This window comes from Rattus norvegicus, chromosome 4 (assembly GCF_021556685.1).
Source record: "Rattus norvegicus strain SHRSP/BbbUtx chromosome 4, alternate assembly SHRSP_T2T, whole genome shotgun sequence".
NCBI classification, from domain to species: Eukaryota; Metazoa; Chordata; class Mammalia; order Rodentia; family Muridae; genus Rattus; species Rattus norvegicus.
The window spans coordinates 51,336,705-51,362,049 of NC_141537.1; the positions used below are offsets into that span (position 1 = coordinate 51,336,705).

General features: G+C 43.0%; 1 protein-coding gene across 5 annotated transcripts in view; it reads left to right on the plus strand.

Moving 5' to 3' along the window:
- Positions 1 to 709: 709 nt before the first annotated feature.
- Positions 710 to 25,345, plus strand: part of Cped1 (cadherin-like and PC-esterase domain containing 1) — a 272,255-nt gene continuing 247,619 nt past the window's right edge. For 2 of the 5 annotated variants that reach the window (NM_001431797.1, XM_087658613.1), the window contains 2 exon segments: positions 710 to 892; positions 1,679 to 1,834. Coding sequence is in view for 2 of the 5 variants with exons in the window: in NM_001431798.1 (NP_001418727.1) it covers positions 1,586 to 1,834; positions 4,919 to 4,939 (270 nt within the window). In the remaining 3 variants the exon portion in view is untranslated. 5 annotated transcript variants of the gene reach the window in all.

The window sequence follows — 25,345 nt, forward strand, 5'->3', positions numbered from 1 at the left end:
GCCTAAACTAGTCCTTCCCAGAGCAGTCAAAGCAAGAACCTGGAGGTTCTTTCGATGGTCTCTCACCCTGCTGAGCCAACAGTGATGAAATTTGCCAGTCTGCCCTGTTAACAAAGCCCGTGAGAGGGTTGGCATGGAATTAAAAGGCCTGCTGGGTACCCCTTTCTCCTGGGCAAAAGTTAGGACTTCAATAAGCTGCTACAGTCAGCTCAGTTGAATAGCATCAGGCTGTTTGCAATGGGAAAACTTCAGAGCAGTAGTAACAGCGGAAGGACTCTATGTTGGAATGGAGAGGGGACTTTTAGCTACACGGACTGTGGAATGTTTCCTAGTCTGTGGTCCAGACTGTCCTGATGACTCTCTTGTCCGCTTAAGCGTAACCGCAATTCCCTGGAGTGATGAACCTCCCAGTTAGCTCGGAGTCGGCCTTCATCTCCTCCTCGAACTTGAGGATCTATTGACTAGAAGCCATTTGTTATTCTGTATTAGGAAAACGCTGTGACAGAGAAGAGCAGAGATCAAGTATGTTTCTAATTCTGCAGGTCTGGATAGATTGCCACGTTCCAAGTTAGGATGTCTAACTGCTGTTTCTATGCACCCTTTGCTGGTGACGAGCTCATAGTGCGATCGGACAGCCCCCAAGGCCAGAAAAGTCCTAGCTTAGCTCCGCCCCGCTCGGCCTGGGTGGCAGGGATGGCCCGGGTCCTCCGGCTCTCGGCCCTGTGTGCAGCCGGCACGCGCGTGTCTCCGCGTGTCTGCGCGTGTGTGTCCGTGCGTGAGAGTGAGATGAAGTGGAGTCCTACGCCTGGGTGCTTCCTCCCAAGTGATTTTCATCAGCAATCCATTAAGGGGATCATGAAAAAAAAAATCTGGCTAAAAGGATGAAAACTGAGTAAGTACACAGAACTTTGAACTTGAAACGGAATGAGACCAAACGCAAGCAAAACCCTGACAGTGACCACATACATCCAAACTGCTATCCCCCACCCTCTTTTTATGTTAAAAGCCGTGAACGCTAGCAGCCAAGTGGCAATTTAAAACTGAACGAAAGGAAGCAGTTCTGCAACATAAAAGGCTGAGAGCGGGATGGCTTTAAAAGCGGAGGGAAAATGAGAAACTGCTAGGACAACCTGGCCGGCGCCCAGCTGTGCAACAGGCTCTCCGCGTTTAATCGGCTGCGTCTCTCAGGGCTGGTTTCTGCCTTCAGACCCGCATTACTGTGCTTTCTTTTTGCCCCCAAAGAAGAGACAAGCTGAACTCCTGAGTTTAAGAATGTTATGGAAGTAAGACATTGCCGGAAGGAACTCTTGGCAGCTGGGGATGCATTTGGATGATTTCTTACAACTATCTTTATTTTGACATCTTAAAAAAAAAAATCAGGGCAGTCACTTCTTACTGTCCTTCATGGAAGGGCTATTGTTAACCACGTCTGACCGCTGGGTCCTGTGAATCTTTGGCATGAACTTTCGGAAAGTTCTCCAGTGGAGATGGGGCGAACTTGATTAGAATTGTGCAAAAGCAAGACAGATGTGTGTTTTTTTCATACTGACAACGTGGCCAGGGGCCAAGTGAACCTGGACTGGTCATGGTCTGTCGACCTGGGTTCCTTTGTCGCCGGCGATTTTGCCCCCGACCTTTCCTGGTGGGTTTGGTGGTGGCAATCTGTCTCTTTTACCAGACCCTAACACTCAGAGGGACTAAGAAGATTGCAGCGGAGGTCTCTGGGACTGTCCCACACACCCCCTCTCAAACTCAGGGTAGCAGATGTGAGAAAGACTACCCGCAGGACAAACGGTGCTTCCTTCTCTCTGCCAACGCTCAAGAAATCAGGAAGGTAAGTCTGAGTTTAGCCTGGGCGTCTGGTCGGCCTCTCTCTCCTTTCTGCAAAACTAAAATTAACTTCCATGAGGTCCGAAAGCGAGCCAGAGTATAAACAGACCAGAGTGACCTGGTGACTGGGAGATGAATTACATAAGCTGCTAAGCTCCCTAACCCTACAGAGTTCTGCCCTTTATCTTTTAGAGGCTAACTTCATTACAGCGAGAGAAAATAGCTTCTAAAACTTTAGAAGTCTAAGAGAGTTGAGGATTTCTACATCAGAAACAAAAGCTAGTTTTAAAAATCCGAAAAAAAAAAATCCTGTATCTCTTTCCATAAATCCAAGAGTATGAATGCCAAGACTCCCAAATTCTAGAACTCCTCCAGAACTCCATCTCAAGACCTGGTTCTGAATTGGTGACTTGTTTTTAAAACTAATGTGTTCATTTCTGAAGAATTTAAAAGAATAGTCCTATAGGTTTCTTAAGAACAATTGACATGCTATTTAGTTGTTCATATTGGGCCCATACCTGGACTCTAAGCACTCAGGAGGCAGAGGCAGGAAAATTATGCCAAGCTCCAGCCCAGCCTGATCTACATGAAGAGTTCTGGGCCTGCCTGTGTTAAGTGATGAGGCATTTTTATTTAAAGTGTGCATTTATGCTTGGTGTGATGGACTACTGATAGTCTGTACTGGAAAGGCAGAGAGACAGGGGGTCAAGGGTTAAAGGCCAGTCTAGGTTAATTACATTATGCCTGAGTCCAGCCTCAGCTACATAAGACACTGTTTAGTAAAAAAGAAAAAGAAAAGAAGGAAGGAAGAAGGGAAGGAAAAAGGAAGGAAGGAAAACAAAATGTTGGAGAAAAAAATCATTTTTACTGGGGAGGGGTTTCACTATTTTTACTTGTAAAGTATAGGGAACAACACAAATCCAGAAAACATAAAATGTCTGCTTTAATACTCCACTATGTCCAGGCCTGCCAGTCAAGTGCAGGTCTTTCACTGCCAAGTATAAAGAAGAAAAATAAAAAAAGATGAAAAACTAATTAATCAAGAAGTCGTGATGGAAAGCCCACCGAGTGGGTGGCCCTTGAAGTATTATACAGCAAGATACCTTTGGGATCTGCAGGAACTGCCTTTTATCTGTGTAGACATAGGGGGAGTTTCTGAGCCTGCTTAGTTGTACTTGGAGCAAAATCTTGTCTTGGGTAGGAGCATGATCGCTGTTGTCAGTACCAACACCTCGGGGGGACACTGTGGTGTTCTATAAACTCTGTTCATTTCGTTTCAGGCTCATAACCCAAGTAGGTAGGAAGTGGGTAGGGTTGCTGGTAACTAACCCAATTTGGCTGTCACCGAGGGATGCTCAAGTGGTCCACATGGCTAGCAGGATGCCCTGCCACATCCCACAGTAGTCAATCTGCTTAGTTCCCACCGCAATATAATGCCCTAAATAAAAACAAACTCAACACTGGCCTGACCATTTCTGAAGCTAAGACTTGAAGAACCCACACCAAATCACAGTGGAGATGATTAGCTTTTGAAGACTGCCATGGGAGTGTATTCTTTGTTAGCAAAATATGAGGATTGCGTTGACTCATGGACAGAGAAAATTATGGCAGACGATGAGGGCAGAGCCATCTTTAAAGGAAGCTTCGGTATGAGTCAGTCCCTAAATGCTATGAAATCACAGAAGTATATACTTTCGGGTAATTTATATGACTATAACTTTCCATTTTATTATTCTTTTCTTGAACACTTTGGATTTATGACAGATGTAACTGATTTCAAAGCTACTTTTCCTTCATTTTAAAGCTACCTTTTGGTGGTCTGTAATAGTGATGCCCTTTAAAAATAGAGGAGGAGCATCTTTTTTTTTAAATACTTAAATGTTTTCTAGGAAATTTAGACGGAAATATTTTATTAATTAACTTTTAGCCTCCTTTACTTCCTTACTAAGCATTTCCTGATTCCTGCCTTGTTTGTAACTTAAACATATGCTAACTGTTATTTGTAGACTGTCACAGAAAATTCCATTTCAGCTTCAGAACTCCTGCTCCTTGGGAAACATCTGAAACATATTGGCTGTTGGTGTAAAAACAAAACAAAACAAAACATTCACTCTAGCATTTTCTTCAACCAAAAGAATGCCAAACGCATGATGGTTTTGGCCTCCAAGTGATTCACAGTCTTAAATGTTAAAAATCACAAGCAAGTTTCTAAATTCAAAATTATAGTTCAGTCAGTATAAAAAAAAATGGTATTTCCAAACATTTACTCTGTGCCTCTGGTTTTAATGTGTGCAACCCACTGACAGCAAGGAAGATAGGAAGGTGTTGTCATGTAGGCTTTATTTAAAACCAGAAACAACAAATCCTGTTCATCACCTATCTTCCAAAAGGAATCAAGTGATAACATCTGCAATGATTAAACATTCCTTCAGATATCTAATGTGGAGAGAGAAAACAATCTATGAATGCTATATAGATCATTTTAAAAAAATGCCTGGTTCCTACCACTAAAAGTCACTAATGAAATGACCAGTGAGACACTGTCTAGGTGGGTGTTTAGACCTACAAGTGGCTTTTAGATATGATATCTTACAGATTTGTTTTTATCTGTATATTTCGAAGTTTGTGATTACTTTTATTGATAGATCAAAATATTCAACTTACCTGAATCCTTCATTTCTTTTTCTCCTTTATTATAAACACCTTTAGAAGATGCTTAAAACCACTGGACTTTATTACCTACATTTTAAAAATAAAGTGTGTTTGGTTATTTAAAAGATCTCCAAACACTGGAAATTTCATGCAAACTCTTGTGTGTATGTGTCTATAGAGATCTCAGAACTAAAAACATACCAAGACCACTGCATTCTTCAATATTTAATTAACTGCATATAAATTTGTCTGGCTTTCTGTGTACATAAATTTGAGTATATAATTTTGGTCTGGATAAGTAAATCTAAAATGAATAAAAAATCTTAATTAAGTGTCCAAATGAGAATCTTAAAACAAACAAAGGAAAAATGACACAGAGCTGTGTTTGGGGTAAACTCTGAGACTAGCAGATAACAGAATATTTCTCTAATCACAGTTGTCAGTCATTGATGAATAAGCAGAAGGGTTTACTGGTCTTTGGAGCTGCAATTCCTTCTCAGAAGAGACTGTTTATACTCTCTCCACACAGTAACAGAGGACTGTGGAGTTGGAAAACTTGAAGACACTAACACTGCCTTCCACACCTTCCCCACTGGGACTCGATTCAGCACTAAAACTGTTCCCAGTGCCAGTGAGATCCTAGGATTCGCCCTGCCAACTTTCCACAAGGAATCACGCTCCCTCGTTCCGGCCAAATTTAATGCCTTTTTCCATTTGTCCTTTCCAATGTGCCCTGCTAAGCAGTCGTAATATTGTCATTTCTTCTGAATTTTTCTCTCCGCACTGGAAGTTTGAGTATTATTTAATAATCTGCTACGTCTTAAGCCCATTCCAACTTAATTATAAAAGTTATGCTGTCTTCCCTGAGGTACGTTCCTCTGTAGATCTCTCTACTTCATGGAAGCCGATGCCTTAGCATTGCATAACACCAAAGACATTACATTATAAACAGACACAATGAGTAAGATCTCCTTAGCCCACGCTCCTCTATTGGAAACACAGCTATTTGGGGACTGGGTTTAGACTCATGAGAGCCATGTGTTTCTGATTATCTCCTGTTGAGCCTACACAATGAGGACTACTATTCCTTAGACTGTTGCTGGACCGTTTGCAGCTTCAAGTCTTCCTCACTCTCCTTTCAGTTTGGAGGACTGGTCTGTGTACGTTTTACTACCCCCGGGATCCAGCACAGCCCAGTGTAAGCAAATGTCTTCACTAAACATATTCCAGTCCGTTGTGTTTGTGTTTGCAAAGATAACCAACAGAGTTAGCATTTGAAGATGTCTTGAAAATGTCTTGTTTAGTCCAAGTTTTGTAGCATCAGGAAGTTAGATAAACTCTTATATGATGACACTTTATTGGCAAACACAATCTCAGGAATACCAAAGTGGAGGGAAAAAAAAGGAGAAAGAAGGATGGATTGAAAGGTCAGTGGCACTTTTTGGTGTCACATACAGAGAAGCTGTCTTCAGCTGCTGAATCTTAGACATTAGAAGCCAGAGGAGACCCTGATTTCTTCTTCTCCTGTCTTCCATTGGTTGATATCCATCCAAAGTCACTGGATTCTTAGGGCAACCATTAGGGGTTGTCAGGACCTACCTACATAGGTGTCACTTTGCCAGTACGAAATTGTTTGAAATGGCCCCTTCTTTTAAATATATAATGTGAGTAAGAGTTAGTGGCAGTGAGAATGTTTTCTTTCTGTCACTCTCTCTCTGTGTCTATCTGTCTCTCTCTGTGTCTGTCTATCTCTGTCTCTGTCTCTGTCTCTCTGTCTCTGTCTCTCTCTCTCTCTCTCTCTCTCTCTCTCTCTCTCTCTCTGTGTGTTTGTGTGTGTGTGTGTGTGTGTGTGTGTGTGTGTGTGAAGGGTTGGGTACAGGAAAAACAGTCCTGTCTGAAAGCCACAGGAATGGTGTGATAGTCACCCACCAGAAGGTTGGGGAAGCACAGAAATCTAATGACAATTGTTATGGCAGTGGTAGTCATTTTACTGTCTAAGCATCTGCTCAACACATCTCCATGGCTCTACCCCTCAGAAAATGACTTTGATCTCTTTAATAAAAAAAAATATTTGCAATTGTCTCATGGAGAACTCTACTCTTCAATTGGAAAAAAACTCTTCACTTTCTCATTTTCTTTCTCTCCTTGATCCTTTTTTCAACATTTATTCATCCATTTTTACTCAATGTATAAATTTTTATTGATACTAGCAGGGAAACGAGTACAATACTGGTGACAGCAATAGAAGCCATTGCGAGACAGAGTAAGTGTAATGCCAGAAAACGGATAAATTCTATTCTTTAGAGGTAATGAGAGGAGGCAAGAAGGACCTGGAGATTATTTTTAAGGTGCAGCAAGCATAAAATCCTACATGAAAAACACTGTGTACCTTAATAAACTGTTACGGTGCATGCACATGTGGTGTGTGTGTGTGTGTGTGTGTGTGTGTGCTCTCAAACATATGTGCAAAAAAATCTAATAAAAGCCCAGATGTTGATAGTGTGTGCATAATTCTCTGTCTGAACTCCTAAGGTATAGGGCAATCCCTACAGAATGCAGAGGTGGCACACATTGATTCATGAGAAAATATTCCAGAAGACAAGTTACAAAAGGAACTGAAGCCAAGTAGAACTAAAGAGAGACCGCTTGGGAAGCTGATTAAACAAACATCTCTTTTGCCAGCCTTCCTTGATCATTTGTAAGCACTTTTTTTTTATTCAGTCTCCTTCAGGATTGGCCCCATGTTACTCTGTTACTTATAAGAAGTTTCAGGCATCTCCATTGGCCCAATAAGCATGCTTGTAAGGATAACACAGCCACAAGCTTCTTAGCACAGGACAAATCTGCCTACCGTTCTTGCTCCTTCTCTCGTTCCCTTCACAGACACTCTAACTGCTTCTCTTATGATTACTCCCTGGTCATCTCCACCCATTCTAGCCTTTGAATTCCTCTCCTGGCTACCCCCGACAAACAATCAATAATTAGACACCTTCACCTTCTTCCTTCCTCTAGAAGCATCTTTCGTTACTAAAGAAAACATCTTAAAATTTCCCTCTCTACCAGAGCAGGACAATAGAAATATCCCATGATCTCTGAGTAATTGATGGTTTATTTTCAAGGTTCGCTCATGTCCCTTCTTCCCATGATGATGATAGAGGTAGACATCTCCCTCTCTCATCCCTCGGCTTCTTCTTGTTTTGTTCCTTGATGAACGAATGCGTCACTCATCAACTACTCCTTCCGTTCTCTGCTATGCTGTCTAGAGTGGTAAAAATGCCTATGCACATTTAAATATGATGACACCAACAATTCCTCGACCTTCCTACTTTAATGATAAGACTTGACTTCCTCCTACAGTCTTCTGATTATACTGATATATGGTTTTGAACCATGGGATTACTTTGTCCTTTCTAAATTTAGTGATCTGGCTCCTGACCAGATTTGAGGCTGGTCACTCAGTCACAAGACTGGCTCCAAATTGGAGCGTCCACAGCATTCATCGTATTTCTTTCTTGCGCTGTGTTTTAATCCTTTTAAAAATAATTAATGTTGGTAAAACTATTTACATATGCTATAAAATGTATACTCTTAACCATTTAAGTATATACAATGCATATTTTGAGCCATTTATCTCATCCTGTTTGCCTATTGATTCCTGAGCTATTGCCGTGCTTTTAGCATCTAAACACCCTTATATTTCCTCTGTGTCCTTTATATACCACCTTTAGGCACACAGTTCCTTCTCTAGATATAAGTTTTGATTTTTCTCTGAGACCATGAAAGATATTTAACCTGTTATACAGAGTACTTTAGTAAATGTGGCCTTAATACTAGCTATTTATACCAAGTGCAAAATATAAGGTGGAATTGTTTTTACCCCACCTCCAAAGATTTCAGGTTCAAGTTAATAAGATTACTAAGATAATTAAGTCCTGAACTATACTTCATCCTGCCATGGCCTAGGATTCCTTTCTACTATTGTTGGAATTCTGCCTGTCTATCAAACTTCAGAACCCAGCCTATAATTTTATTTTCCAATCTTCCCTCTGTCTAAAGTCTCTTCCAAGTGGTAAGCCCCAGTCAAGATAACTCCATCAATAAATCTTCACAATCTCTTAAAGCTGTCTTAAGCCCATGAAGTTTCATTCCTTTATTAATTCTAGCCGTTATTATTATAAGTGGATGTTTTTCAAACTTCCTTGGTGGAAGTCATTTTTCATTATAATTATCCATAAAAGGTAGAGTGTTATGACTTAAAGTAAGTTAGGTAATATTGGATTCAGTGGTTTTCTTCCATAAAGGAAGAAAATGAGGTTCACAAAATGAGGCCTCAAGTTGAGAGTAAAGACAGGAATGGACCGAGACCTGTTCTCTGTCTCTGTTCTTCTTCATGCCCTGTAACCATCCATTAGTGTTATAGAGTTGAATTAGCTACCTTCCTCTGTAAGACAGGTTGAGGTCCAAACCCCTTGCTCAGAGCGTGACTGCATTTGAAAGTAAATTTGTAATAGATGCGATCAGTCAAGACGAGGTCCCACTGGAGTGCAGTGGGCCCTTAATGCGATGTGGGTGAAGATCTTCTAAGAAAGATGCTGTGCAAGGCTGAAGGTGGGGATGTAACCGAAGCTTCAGACCTAAGAGCGTCCGAGATGAGCAGCAGAGGCTGGCACAGCGATCCCGCCTTGGGATTCAGAGACAGTGTAGCTCCATGAGCACTTTGATTCTAGGCCTCTCACCTCCATAATTATGAAATAACCAGTGTCTGGTTTTTTTTTTTTTCCTTTTCTTTTTTTAGGAGCTGGGGACTGAACCCAGGGCCTTGCGCTTGCTAGGCAAGCCCTCTACCACTGAGCTAAATCCCCAACCCCCACTGTCTGGTTTTAAGCCACTCAGATTTTGGTACTTTGTCATGCAATCTTCAGAGGCTAGGGGAACCGGGGAAGCAGAATGCCCTAGTAACCAAACTCTCTGGAGTTAAATGAGTACCATTTGCTAACTTGTTCCTTTGGACCCACTTCTTGACTTCTCTGGGATTTAGTTTCTCTCCCTGAAAATGAATACGTTAGTACTTCTGTCCTATGGCGAACAAGGAGCTCCAGTGAGCTAAGTCACGTGAAACCTTTGAAACATTTGCCGGACCTGGCAGACTCGGCCGTAGGGTTTTTCAGCTCCATCATCCCCATTAATATTCCCTAATCGTTTCCCTCACAAAGTAGGTGAGCAACCGCTTTTGCAGTGAACAGCAACTCCCCCACCTCCACAAGGCTATCTTTCACAGCGAAGTGGAATTTTAGAATCAAGCAAGGATTGGAGAGATCGAAAGGTGGATCTACTTATCTGTGGGTGCAGCTTGAAATGTTATCAGATACATTTTAAAGCACAGGATATTATGATTGACAGCATCTTGTAGCTGAGGACTTGGAGAGGTGAACTGAGTGAGGAGCAGCTATAAGATTGTTTGGGACCCCAAATAAATACACAGGCATACCAATTCGTTAATTTATTGTCTTTCTCTACAAGGAATATTGACTGCGTATAGTCAGAGATGACTTCATTGGTTTACTGGTACATCTCCTGTGCTAAGGCTGTACCTGGAATGCAGTGGGCACTGAGTAAGGACTGTGGGGGACCTGAGGGTTAGTGTGGTCCAACTCTAAGGCAACGCCAGGAAATGACAAGACCTCCTTCCTTTGCTCTCCAAGGAGTGCCAGCTTTCTCCTTCCTGCAGCAGTAACCCCCATAGCTTTCCCGTGCTCATTCTTGGACTCCTAAGCGATCTGCTGAATTTGCTCCATGACTTCTTACCCAATCTTTTCTGTTACTTTGCCCTTTTTGTCTCATTGGAATTGTTAGTGTACGAACAATTTATATATATACATATATATATATATATATATATATATATATATATATATATATATATATTTTGAAAGGGAATGCTTTTGTTTCAGGTGGTTGGGTCCTGGCCAGATTCTCCCAGATTCTTGATACAAAGATTTTAAAATAAGGGCTTAGACAAATTTGTCCAAGTAGCGAAGATAACTTTATTTGGAAACAAATGATAGATCCGATTAGAAAGAGATGGACCATCAAGGTTGAAAGCTAGACACAGGTGCACGGTACTCTCAAGCAGTGGTTCTCGGCCTTCCTAATGCTACCACCCTCTAAAACAGCTCCTCATGCTGTGGGGACCCCAACCACACAATTCCTTTGGTTGCTACTTCATAACTGCAACTTTGCTACTGTTATGAGTCATAATAAAAATACCTGATATGCAAAGAATCTTAGACAATCCTAGTGAAAGGGTCAGTCACCATCCAAAGGGGGTTTCAACCCACAGGTTGAAACCTGTTCTAGGGCTTCAGGTCATATATAGTCGGAGGTCTAATTTTTTTTTGTGCGGTTTAAAGTTTGAGTTGTTTCCTATTTTGATTGATAGATTAAGTCCTACATCACTTTTCCCTCTGCAAGCGTTCCTTCCTATAAAGCATTTGATTTTAACCACAGGCACACATAATTTATACAGAGACCTAGGAGGATAAATAGGGGATTTGCTTGAAAAGTTCACTTGGAAGATGTAGTTTTTCTTGCTACACACTCAGAACCATTTCAGACTGGGCTGGCCTTTCCCCTGTTCACACAGAATACATCAGAAGTATATTTGGATGGAAATTCTCTAAACTTGACAGTTGTGAAGGGCAGGAAGGCACATGCTAATGCTCAGAGAAGGGTGTGTGTGTGGTCTGAGGAGTCTTTGAGGTTGCCAGGTTTACCGTCTGGAGATGGATACAGTATGTACACATAAGAACATAAAGGGGTCAGGCTGCCAAGTGTGCAATTCAACAAGGATGGTGGTATGTGTAACCCAAACAGGAGTCTTGGGTTGGTAAGCTGTTCTCTCTGCTTCCCTGCCTTACTCTTCCCATCCTTCTTGTCCTCTTTGCCACCTCTCTATCAATGAATTTGTACCTTTAGTAGACTTATTGTACTAAAAACTGGACTTTCCTGTACTCTTCAGTTTAACTGGATCAGACAGAACGCTCTTTAAATATGGGAACCCGTGCGCAGTAGACCTTTGGAGGCTACCAGCAAACAAAGGGGTGTATGGCTGCTCTGAGGAACGTAGACTGCCTGGTGGGCACTCATTGCTTGTGGGTTGCTCTGAGCTGGTTGATTCGGAGTCATTTAAAAATTTTATAACAAAATATACAAATGATAAAAGCATTGCTAATTCTAAAAAAGGGAGAAAGAAAGAAAGAAAGAAAGAAAGAAAGAAAGAAAGAAAAGAAAACAGACAAATTCCTCTTGGTTTCCTTTTAATACTCCGCCCCCCCCACCCCAGACAAGCAACATTGGTTTAAAAAAATGAGCTCATTTGTATAATTAGATTGGTGTTCTCTGCTATACACTATGCCAAAGTTGGAAATAGACAAGATAAGTTGTACCTTGGCCATTTATAATTTCAGATACATGTTCAAAAGGTAAACCATCCTTTTAACTTAGTATGAGGTTCCAGGATGGAATATATTATATAACGAGAAATTATTTTGTGAATCTGTTACATATGTAGAAGGGTATTCCTTTCAATTAAGTTCAGGGAAGCTTGCGGTGTTTATGATCCAAACGCACAGATGATTATAAGTCAGGACAAAAGAATTTAGTGATGCAAAGTGTGCCCGCTGATATGCCCTGAAATATAACCACCTTTCTGTCACCATTCCCCACCAGTCTGCTTAGTACGCAGCCCGTCCAAACATGGTAAGGGATAAGACCTCAGCTCTGCATGTTACCAATGGGGATGGACACATAGGTCTCCAACAAAGCCTCCCGTGCCAATCCTGTCACTATAGTGAGTAAGTCTGTTACTGTCATGGGTCTGTTTTAAAGCAGGCTGTATAATTTGTTGCGTATAGGGCCGTAGCAAACTTCACTTAGCCTTGTAAGACCCCAGTCTTTCCATGAGAAGAAGTAAAACTATCTAAGCTGACAGTTAGTTTTTGTCCAATGTGACACAAAGTAGCGCATCTGGGAAGAGGGACCGTCAGACAGGGGAGGAATTCCTTCCATCAGATACACCTGTGCACATTTCTATGCAGGTATTTTCTTGGATAGTTATTGATGTGGGTGATATCCTCTCCAGGTCTGCAGTCCTGGGTCGTATAAGAATGCAAGCCAGGCAAACTTTGGAAGGCAAACCAGTAAGCAAAGTTCTGTGGTCTCTGCCTCAGTTCCTCTCTCCAGACTCTTGCCTTGGTTTCCCTTGATGATTGTGACCTGAACTCCAAGTAAACTACTTGGCCTCCAGGTTGTTTTGGTCAGAGGGTTTATCACAGACAGTAACAGGGGAAAAACCAACAATGAGGACAACATATAAGAATCAACTCACATGCTTGAACACATCAAGCAAGCATGGGCCACAGTCTGCAGATGCAGTGCTGTGTGCTTAAGGATCTAGCTTTGAATATGGAGGGGGCCATGTGGGTGGGACCGGGAGGAGAGGAGGGAGGGGGCTGTGATCAGGATGTAAAGCGAGTAATAAATAAATTGAGGGAAAAAATGGAAACAAATCTAACGTTGAACGGGACCCTGCACAAAGCACGTGGTATGGATTAGAGTACATTTATTATGATACTCAGTACAGCCCGTATTTTTACTCTCAGCTTGCCTGCCTGCCTTCCTTCCTTCTTTCTTTCCTTCCTTCCTTCCTTCCTTCCTTATGATTTGTAGAGGAAAATGTTTAAAGACACTTGTCTTCTGGCACCAGGCCTCTGTCACTGTCCCCCATGACAACTGTATACGGTTTAACGCTTTCCTGGTTGTGAGAAATGTCTCCTATCCTGCTCAAGAACGTGTGTTTGATGGGGGAAGTGCAGCCTGCCTTTCCTGATAAAAATAAGACTGTTGGCATGAATGTCCATTATTCGTAAACTTTGGCATTTTAATTAGTGTTCTAGGCAACCTCTTAGAACCAGCCTCACAGATGTGCTTGACAAACTGAGGTTGGACATTGCTATTTTGGGTATTTGGTCAGTTCAGGATGGCTGAGTTAGGTGACAGGAAAATCCTCACAGCAGTGAAAAATATGTATGAGGAAAGTCATGTACTTCAATAGCAACGTTGCTGTTGCTTCTGGGCATTAGTGTTTCTGGTTCGCAAGCATAGAAAGATGGGTGTGTTGTTCAGATAGTAGTGGATGGTCCTGAAAAGCACCTTAACAACCTGTGTATAAGACAGGACTTGCTGTGACCCTCAAACCCTCCCCAAACAGAAGGGACATTGTCCAGGATTGGCATCAGGTGTTCTAGGTCAGTGCTGGAGTTGAGTGATATTCTCTCTCTCTCTCTCTCCTCTCTCTCTCTCTCTCTCTCTCTCTCTCCTTTCTCTCTTTGTCTTTCTCTGTCTCTGTTTCTGTCTGTCTCTTTCTCTCTCTATCACATACACACACACACACACACACACACACAGAGAGAGAGAGAGAGAGAGAGAGAGAGAGAGAGAGAGAGAGAGAGAGAGAGACTCAGTTTGAATTTCCTAATGTGGCCTAGGAATGGCAGTGACTATCTTTCTGTTGTGGGATCAAATTAGGCACTAGGTGAGAAAGCTTCAAAATACTTTGAGATTCTAAAAGGCAGGGAAATTATCTCCTAAAGGACAATGTCATGAGCATATCCTCATTGCCTTCGGCCGCTCTTGGGGAAAAAAATGCATAATATGAACCATAAATGTGATTACTGGAAATACTCCTACTTTCATTTTTAAAAAAGTTGCCATAGAGTGTGCTCCACAGATGTCAAATTACAAAGTTAGGCTCTAAAACGCTAGTAGAAGTCCAAAATTGTGTTGTCGCAATTGAATTTCCTCTGGATGTTTCTCTGCTTCTTTAACAAGCAGTAGGAAGTTTAATGGCATTTCAAGAGCTTCAGCGGCAAGCCTGCTTCTCCCCTAGTGGAAGAATGGGCAACAATGTAGCCAAGATGCACAAATGGTCCTGGAGAAATAGAACAGGAAATTAACTTTTCCTTGGCTGTCCAGGAACTCTTTGACCTCAGCAAAGCCTCTGCAAGAAAGAGGAGCCATGAGGCTTCCCTAGACTCACCCAGGGCAGACGTGATTTCCCTAGGTCCTGCTCATCTTTATCAGTATTTTCTATACCCCTCCAACCAGGAACCATTAACAACACATCTGAAGTTTCCCACAGTATAAGATGAATCAATTGGCCCAAGGATTTCAGAGCTATTTGAAGCAGATAGATTTGGTTACAAAGAAGCAAAGGGGGGGGGGGGGGGGGAGCAGGAGTAGGTAAACTCGTTCTTTTTCTTACAAAAAAATTAAGAAAATGTATCTATTTTTTTCTTTTTTTTTCTTTTTTTTTTTTCCCCCGGAGCTGGGGACCGAACCCAGGGCCTTGCACTTGCTAGGCAAGCGCTCTACCACTGAGCTAAATCCCCAACCCCATGTATCTATTTTTTAAGAGACTGATGGAGAGGGGTAAAATGTATTAGTGGAAATATATTCCTTAGATATTGAAACCTCAAGATTCTCACCTATCATTTATTTTACTCACCTATCTTTTATTCTAATTTGTGTTCTCAATTTCTACATTTTAATTTTATTTATTTTTTGTATATGTGTGTTTTCCCTGAATGCATGTCTATGAGAATATACCCGATCCTCTGGATCTGTAGCTACAGACAATGGTGAGCTGCCATGTGGGTGCAGGGAATCGAACCCAGGTCCTCTGGAAGAGCAGTCAGTGCTCTTACCTTCTGAGCCATCTCTCCAGCCCCCTTTCACTTAGCTTAATAGAAAATCATGAGCTCCTAAAAGGAAGCTTTAACAATTACCTGTGCTAATAAAGGGAGTGTGCCTCATCATACAACGGTGTGCAAACAATCTTAAATACCCGTCTTAGCAAAATCCCAAACAAGGGAGCCAAGCATTTGCCACAATGTGACCAAAATCTTGAAGCTTGGCGTTAAAGCAAAACCTCCCATTAAGTTGCTAAGAAGGGGTCAGGGCAGAGATCATGTTTACCTCAGTCCTGACACTGAGTGGCAGGTAAATGGACGAAGGGGAGGCACTGCCATTTTGTGTTGTGTATCCAGTATAAAATGTCCTAGAGAGACCAACTGTCCTCTGGACTTGCGATTGGATCCTTGAATTCTGATATCTTCACCAGTATTTCACCTCCCCTCCCATTTCCTCCTCCACTTAAAAGATACTTACTTCCTGCTGGATTGAGAAGATTAGAAATCATCTGCCCTGTTAAAAGGGATGGTTTCTGCTGGACACTTTAAGAACTAACGTCTAGGAAGGGAACTTGTTTGTCACACCACCACCACCACCACCAACAAAAAATATCTAAAAGTTTCAACAGAGTTTCATACTTCATATAAAACTTTCAACATAGCCTGCCCCACGGAGAAAAGAACTGGGAATGCTGAGATGGGTCTGAATTGTTGAGTATTTATGTACATGTCTCTTTAGAGACTACCATTCGTTGCCAAGTCTTGATTCTGGGAGCAAGGAGCCGGCATCTAACACCTTATGGAACAAGTTTGTCGTTTGCGTACTTAGAGCCTTCCTCATCATCTGTAACATCTGCTGATGTAAGCAGCTATTAAGGAGAGGAAAAAGCATTGCTCAGGGTCATCTGCAAGGAACAGCCAAGGTTACAGCCCAGAAATGCAGAACTCAGGGGACGATAAGAGCCCCTAGGGAGTGAACAGTCGAGTGGGCACTCAGAAGAAGTGAGGGAACAGAACAAGTGGCAAGTTACATCTGTGTGCTGTAGGCAAAGCCAGCAACTCCTTCCACATGGGCGTGATTCTTGAATACCAAGCGCGCTCTCCCTCATTCCTCTTACCACTTTGGCTCCTGCACAGGGGAGATAAGGATTTCTCTGAGTTTGCAGGTCTGTGATTCTGTCTTATAGCCATGCCTGATATTCAACAAGAACTGGAGCTGACCTCAGCTGCCCTGGGGACACAGGAACACCTGCATGGAGTGCTGTTCCTGGAGCCATGGATTTTGGGAAGGAATCCAGATAAACCAGCTATGAATGTTAAGAGGAAGGAGGAAGGCAGAAACAGCCAGAGATGGAATACGCATGGTTTAGATCATATGAAATAAATGTAGGCTAAGGAACCCATCCTCCTGTCTCTTGGGGGTTTAAATATAAGGTAGCAGCGAGTGGACGGAAAACCTCTCAGTCATTTAGTTCAGAGCTTGAGTTCTACCCTCACATCCGGCAGGTGCTTCCTCAGGCTGGACTCTGCCCAGAGGGGAACATGAACGCTCTGATGCCAGAGTCAGATTCCAGGCCAGCTGCCACATGGTTTCTCACGGTGACCCCACTGCAGAGGTGACACGCAGAGAAGATAGCAAGCATAGGCAGACAGTTGGGGACATAAACAGGTCTGGAAGTGGGAAGACAGGCAGCGAGCTTTGTCTTTCATCACATGGGAAGAGGAGAAGGAAGAATGAGATGGAGGCTGAAACTGGGACGTTTGGGAGCTGAATAAGTAGGCATTATGGGAAGGTCCATAGAGTGTTTAGGAATGACCATCATTTCTAAGCAACAGCAGGGAATGTAATGTTCAATAACTGGCTTTTTGATATCCTGATGTGTGAATATACTGATAGAACATTATTATAAAACTGATAATTAACGCATATCAACCCGTGCAGTTTATGAGTTACCTATTTTTGGCCAGCCTATACCTCTAAGGTATGTGCGTTTAAGACATTTCCTTTAAAAGGTTCTACATCCATGAAAGACTGTATGCTTTGGAGGCTTCCTTGAATGGGCTTTTGATCCTTTCACTGGCAGGAGTGGAAAGATGGGGGATGATATTGCCGAGGGTGGGTGAGGAGAACCGAATGCGTCAAAGGAGGACTGGACAGAAGATAACTGACTAACGGACCATGGTGTGATGGGAACGAGAAGGAGACTTGGTACTCAGCAGGCCTTGGAGTGTTGCTGGAAGAGCCTCAAACTGAGACTCAGAGCGTCAGGCATCCGTGAAGACGCCGGGCCGGGTCCTGGTGCTTTCTTAGGTACTGATATCGTGGCAACAGCCCCAGTGTGCCTTCCTTTCTCTTCCGCTCACTTTGTAGGGACTTGCTATTTTAAGGCCGAGTTGCTGAATTACCTCCTTGTTTAGGCACCAGGGATGGAGGCTATTATTCTAACATGTTTCCAAAGAACAAGGTTTTCCTTGTCCGAGCCTTGCTATTTCATGAGGGTGGATTTCCGGTTCCGCGTTTTCTTTCTTATGGACCATGTCCTGTAAGGAGTGCTAGGAGGGTCGGAGGGCAAGAAGGATCCCACAAAGGAGCTGGGCAGCTATTCTGCCATAGATGGGGTGTGACCAGAGCTTGGGCTGCAAAGAAAATTACAACCTCCTACTCCAGTTAAGCTTTATCGGAGTTTGGAGAGGTTGCACAGAGAGGAGGATACAGTGGAAGAAGACAGAAGGAAGCAGAGAGACTAAAGTGGGCTACGCAGTTAAGGAGTGGCTTCCGTTGGCTCCACAGTACAGAGTAGCTACTAACTAGGCGAGAGTATTTCCATCCCGATCTCGTTTCAAGACAGTTCTTTCCGAAAGCCATCTTGAACGGAGCAGGCTGATCACTGCGTCCCAGCTCTCGCTGTGTTTTCATCTTCTCAGCTGGGGCTTTGTTATGTCTGCAGAGTTATAGTAAGCAGAAAACTGATGGCCCACAGCTGTGCATGGTGGGTGGCATCTCAAAGCAAGGAGTCTTGGATTCGCCTGAGGAATATCTTCCAAAGGAGGCTGAAAAACAGGTTTTCTATTACTTTCAAAACAGAGGGGGGTCGCAGATTAGGAAAAGCCAAGGTGGGAGAGAGGATAGGTTTTTTTAGTGCTATCTGAAAGGGAGTGGGGACAGAGATGGGATGACAGGACCAGGGTAGGCCATCAGTCATGGCTAGGACTCCAGGAGACACTGCTATGGTTGTATTCTTGGTTTCCTTTCTAATTTCTCCTCATCTCCAAGATCCATGCTGTATGCAAGCCTTTCCCTGCAGGAGGAACGAGTAGACACAGACATGACCCCTCATACAGCATGGCCGCATCCTTGCTGGAGTGTGCAGGCTGAGAAGCTAGCTGCTCCCTTCCCTCATTTTGCCTTCTGTCTTGCAGCTTGCTCCTCTCCTCTTGCTTCTCTTTCTCTCTTCATATGCAGCAACTGTACAGTGTGGCCCCTCGAAGGAAGGCATCGTGTTGTTTCACAGGTTTGGGTAGAGCAACCTGGGAAGCCTTTAGACACAGCCTGCAGATAGCGTACTTCGTGTTTTCTAGATGTGGAGTTTTTCCTGATAAGCAAGCCTCATACTTTGTACTCTAGATGTTAGTATTTCAGATGTTTCTCAAGGACATATTACAACTCTCGTATCGGATCATGTATCCACAAATATTTGTGCAGATGGCCCGGTCCAGCTGTGTCTACTCTTCTCTGCCTTTCCCCTGTATGCTAATCAGGGTCATATTTGGCTGTTTACTGAATGTATCCAAAACCATTTCTCAAATCGTATTGGACCATGCAGTTGCTGGTCTGCCCCACCCCCACCCCCGCCCGCCTCTACCACACCAGGCCTCGCTCCACGGTGTAGAGCCTATAGCTGGCCTTTACAGTTCTTTCCCAGGCTTCCCTCGTGGGTGGAGTCACCTGAGTGCAGCCTCACCCTTCGGTCTTCCTGCTGAGTCTCTCGGGTTACCGCCCACCGACACAGCTTTAAAAACCCACTTTCTGTATGACATGAAGTAGCTACTAGGTTTTAGGAGTGCTTCTAGTCAAAAGTCTGTCTGACCTTCAAGAACCTATCCAGACGCTCATGCTCTCAGAAAACAGGAAAACAAGAACTGCCGTCCCTCTACCTGCATTAAGTCCAGTTCCCTAGTCTCCCCTTCCATGCTCTCGGTAGAAGGATTCAAAGTTCATTAAAGTAAGACCTTCCTAAGGAGTCAGCATAAACTGATGGACTTTTATCGTCCTGACTACGTGGGTCTGGATCTCCTACTGGCTGCTTGACAACCCGTAAGTCCGCATTACTCTTCTCTAAAACCCCCTCAGGTACAGTTCTTATTACCTACCCGACCATATTTACCACAGACAGTAAAGAATGCCATGGCGCTGAACTTCAAGGACCTTTGGGCTTCCTTTCTCATCTCTTTTCTGCTTCTCTGTCTTCTTTCTTGTGCTACATTCAACGAAACAGATGAGCCACGGTGACATGCCATCCAGGAGGCGTTCTTCCGGAGCCATTATCTGGCAGGCCAGAACCATTATCTCCTCTGGAAGTCACATTGTGCTTGACTTCATCAAACGCTTCCAGCGAGGTCTGGAACTTCACTAGGCCTTTCCTTGTTGCCTTCCCGGAGTCCTAGCATCATGCCCACCATGCTTGAAAAATAGAAAAGAGGTAAATGAACGAATGGCAAATGAGCGGCAGGAAAGAGCAAGAGAGAATTAGAGAAAGCAGCTGGAGAGAACCCTGCTTCCTCAGCATCTTCTGTCCTGGGTTTGAGGGATGTTAGTATGATTGTAACCGGTTGTTTCTGTGTGTTCTCCATGGTGGACTCTTAGTTCTGTTAGTTCTCTTAGTGCCAGTGGGTTCCTGGAGTGTAGGAGGTAAGCCACGTGGTCGCTTGAATATTTTGTATCCCTGGTGAAAAGCTGCCCGCCACATTGACACATTGTTGCTTTAGTTACTCTGCTGTTTGCTTGGCACCAACGCAGAATAACTTACAGAAAGAGTTGTCCGTCCAGAAGAACCAAGAGTCCAGATACCCCATTACGATTTAGGAGTGTGATCAAAAGACTCTTGTGCTCTGAAAAATGTGGCCATCTGGCGACCATCTTGAGATTCCTTTGGATCTACTGCAAGATGTAGATGAAGTTTCACCAACCTTTCATTCAAGAGCTGCGCCCTCAGACTTTACTCATTTATTGGTACTCTGTGTGTGATGGGGCCACGATGGGGCCACATGCATGGGTCCTAGAGCTCAAACTTGGGTTTAAGCCTGTGCATCAAGTGATACTGCCATTGAGCCAATTCTGGTCAGGAGATGCTCTTAGGAGGATTTCCCAGCAAGTCCAGGAACCCGCTGGGTTCTTACTGTCTTGCAATTAGACTTTTAAGTAAAACTATGTTTGATATGTGTCTGAAAAAAAATACCTTCCATTTTATTACCTAAATTCTCTTATATAAATGTACATTTCCCTGAGGGTGGGAAAGAACCTATTTTATTCTTACAGTGGGGAAATTAAAACATAATTCACTATGATAGAATTCTGTAATATTTTTAAATGCCAAAAGTCTGGACCAAAAAGGCAATTTAACTTTTAGTCGTCTATGACACTCATCCCAAAGTCTTTCATATGATTTGTACTTGAGATCAAAAGCTCTCATAAATACACGGTTACTTCAATAAATCCACCAAAAAGTCTTTTTGTCATGTGGGAAAAAAAAGCAAGTTTTATTTTCTGGCCCTATACTATTTTAAAGAGCTGTACTTTTTGACTTTGTGTGAGTTTCAGTGAAGACTTTGACAGTAACTGAGAAATATAATACATTAAGAATGTTTTCTTTACTCAGTATTTTAATGTAAATTCATTGTGTTTTTCAAATACAAACTCATCTTTGCCATGACTGCTATAATATAAAATCTTATTAGACTATATTTCTTGACATAAATTTAATTACTTTCCATTTTGAGCATATTAAAGAATAAAATGTTTACATGAATCCATTCAAAACATAGTTGTTATTTGTGCCTTTATGCTTAATACTGTCCTTAGGCTGAGAAAACAAAGGGGAATTCAACAGACACAAACTTATTTCCCTTTGGATGTAAGGAAGCCGATAGTGGACATAATATAAAACAAATAATGCTTGCTTATTAGAGGTGATGACCCTTTGATGTCTAGGGGAGAATCTATATTATTGTTTTCCTAAATGATCACATTAACCACTTACCCTTACATCCATGGTTAGTGCAGCTCCTAGCCCTCCTTAGAGAAACTTCTTTTTCCGTTTGTTTTTTCAAGACAGGGTTTCTCTATGTAGCTGTGGCTGTCCTGAAACTCTCACTCTGTAGACTGAGAGCAAGCTGACCTCAAACTCACAGAGATCTACCTGTCTCTGCACCCGGATGCTGGGATTAAAGGCATTCACCACTACCGCCCCTTGAGAGACTTCTTATGTGAAATTTACCATAGAGCCTCACTACTAGTTTAATTGCAGAGAGCAAAGAACTGAGCAGTGGTCAGCTCCAACCAGGACAACTATTCATTTCCTCAGGGCAAGTCTCTGGGAACCTTGCAGAAAATGTGGTGGGAAGGTCGTGATAGCCTGGGGTCAGGGAGGACTCTTGCGAAACAGGATCTTCTGGATATAAGCATGGCTCTTGCACTCATGAACTCCCAGCAGCTGTGGGGCTGTCTGAACAAGATCAATTATGGATGGGAGAGGGGCTTGTGAGGCTCCATCCCTAGCTGAGAACTACTGGCAGGTGAGGGAGGGTCAACGGGTGTGGCCTTTAGTTGATTGCCTATGCTCCCTCCACTGGGCAGCGGTAAACCTGTGGGCACGAGGGAAGATCTGACTTCAATTTCGGAGTTACAAAGAAGAAAGAAGAGCATGTGAAGTTGGGAGGAGGATGTGGAGGACCTCTGGAAGAAGTTGGAGCAGGGAAGAGGGTGGGGGTGTGGTCAAAATACAATGTGTGCATATGTGAACATTGCAAAGGATAGAGAAAATAACAATTCAAAAGCAGCATTGAAAGGAGTTTAAGGAAGAGAGGAAGAAAGGGAGGGAGGGAGGGAGGAAGGAAGGGAGGAAGGAAGGAAGGAAGGAAGGAAAAAGGAAGGAAGAAGTTACCTCTAAGAAAGAAAACACTGAAGGGAGAAACAGCGGAGCAGGCTTTTCTGCTCCTCACATTTCATTAGTGCATAACTGATTGCCAAACCAATGTGCAGCTGGACAGCAGTAGTTAAGAGCAGACACTGGCCTTATGTAAGGCCTGGATTTGGTCCCAAACACTGACGTACCAGCCTAAAACCAATTCCAATGCAACCCCAATTCCAGGGGATTTAAATGCCCTTTTCTGGCATCCAGGGGCACCAGGCGTAGGTATAGAACACACACATACATGCAGAGAAACATTCATACATATAAAAAATGTACACATAGCACAGTAGTTGTGGAAGTAACCACACACTCTCTGATTGGACTTAAGGCCTACTCCATGAAATAGAATTTGGGCCGGTTGCTTAGGTGGCTAAGAACCTGAGACTAGATAGACCATGAGGAAACCAAATGCTATTCTGCTGAAGGAACAGAGCAATAAAATGATTCCCAACAACATTCTGCTCTATCTGTAGGTCAGCGTCTTGCTCAGCCAGCATCAGGGAAGCGTCTTCTTGCAATAGATGAGCGTTCACACAGAACCTACAAGTAGACAATGTACAGAAAGTGAGATATTTTACAACAGTTGGTTCTAAATGGTGCTTCTTCTTGAAGCTCCTCCCTTCAGGGCTCAGGAAGCTATGGAGAAGAGATGTTAGAACCAGGTGTGGGCCTGAGGAATGGATCACCACAAGAAAACGCTTTCTTCAAGACCCAACAGGACTGCTACAATTGCAAACTCTCAGAGACTGCAGCAGCAAGCACAGGGTTTGCACAGGTTCAAGCAGGACGGCATCTCAGTGCTGACAGGGAGAGATGGTTGAGGGCCTCTGCTAACATCCCAGAAGCTATCTGCAATTGAAATCCACTGACAAAGGGAAAAATGGTTTTCTCTAAAGAATCTTGGGTATATAGACCACACTTAAGAGTAGGCCCTATGCCCGGGAGTAGAAGACTGAGATAAAATGAGCTCGAAGGTATTTTTGTAGACTTTTTGTCTCATGTTGCTTGTGTTCAGGCATTTTCTGTTTACTTTTTTAAAAAAATTCTATGTTGTGGTTTCTAATTTTGTATTTTTATGTGTTTTGTGTGTCCGTGTTTCTTCATTTATTTTTCTTTTTTTCGGAGCTGGGGACCAGACCCAGGACCTTGCGCTTGCTAGGCAAGCGCTGTACCACTGAGCTAAATCCCCAACTCCTGTGTTTCTTCATTTTTTTTCTGACTTCTTTGGATTTTTATTCTTTTGTTTTCTAAAGAGAGAGAGAAAGAAAGGGCATGGAATTGGGTGGGTGGGGAGGTAGAAAGACTTGGGAGAGGTTGGAGGATGGGAATCTAGGATCAGAATACATTCTATAAAAACTATTTTCTTTTTTTTTTATTAACTTGAGTATTTCTTATATACATTTCAAGTGTTATTCCCTTTCCCGGTTTCCGGACAAACATCCCCCTCCCCCCTCCCCTTCCTTATGGGTGTTCCCCTCCCAACCCTCCCCCCATTGCCGCCCTCCCCCCATAGTCTAGTTCACTGGGGGTTCAGTCTTAGCAGGACCCAGGGCTTCCCCTTCCACTGGTGCTCTTACTAGGATATTCATTGCTACCTATGGGGTCAGAGTCCAGGGTCAGTCCATGTATAGTCTTTAGGTAGTGGCTTAGTCCCTGGAAGCTCTGGTTGCTTGACATTGTTGTACTTTTGGGGTCTCGAGCACCTTCAAGCTCTTCCAGTTCTTTCTCTGATTCCTTCAACGGGGGACCTATTCTCAGTTCAGTGGTTTGCTGCTGGCATTCACCTCTGTATTTGCTGTATTCTGGCTGTGTCTCTCAGGAGCGATCTACATCCGGCTCCTGTCGGTCTGCACTTCTTTGCTTCATCCATCTTGTCTAATTGAGTGGCTGTATATGTATGGGCCACATGTGGGGCAGGCTCTGAATGGGTGTTCCTTCAGTCTCTGCTTTAATCTTTGCCTCTCCCTTCCCTGCCAAGGGTATTCTTTTTCCTCATTTAAAGAAGGAGTGAAGCATTCACATTTTGATCATCCGTCTTGAGTTTCGTTTGTTCTAGGGATCTAGGGTAATTCAAGCATTTGGGCTAATAGCCACTTATCAATGAGTGCATACCATGTATGTCTTTCTGTGATTGGGTTAGCTCACTCAGGATGATATTTTCCAGTTCCAAACATTTGCCTACGAATTTCATAAACTCGTTGTTTTTGATAGCTGAGTAATATTCCATTGTGTAGATGTACCACATTTTCTGTATCCATTCCTCTGTTGAAGGGGATCTGGGTTCTTTCCAGTTTCTGGCTATTATAAATAAGGCTGCGATGAACATAGTGGAGCACGTGTCTCTTTTATATGTTGAGGCATCTTTTGGGTATATGCCCAAGAGAGGTATAGCTGGATCCTCAGGCAGTTCAATGTCCAATTTTCTGAGGAACCTCCAGACTGATTTCCAGAATGGTTTTACCAGTCTGCAATCCCACCAACAATGGAGGAGTGGTCCTCTTTCTCCACATCCTCGCCAGCATCTGTTGTCCCCTGAGTTTTTGATCTTAGCCATTCTCACTGGTGTGAGGTGAAATCTCAGGGTTGTTTTGATTTGCATTTCCCTTATGACTAAAGATGTTGAACATTTCTTTAGGTGTTTCTCAGCCATTCGGCATTCCTCAGCTGTGAATTCTTTGTTTCGCTCTGAACCCCATTTTTAATAGGGTTATTTGTTTCCCTGCGGTCTAACTTCTTGAGTTCTTTGTATATTTTGGATATAAGGCCTCTATCTGTTGTAGGATTGGTAAAGATCTTTTCCCAATCTGTTGGTTGCCGTTTTGTCCTAACCACAGTGTCCTTTGCCTTACAGAAGCTTTGCAGTAAAAACTATTTTCAATAAAACTAAGAAAAATGTGCTCATAATAATTTAGTAAAAGAAGACTT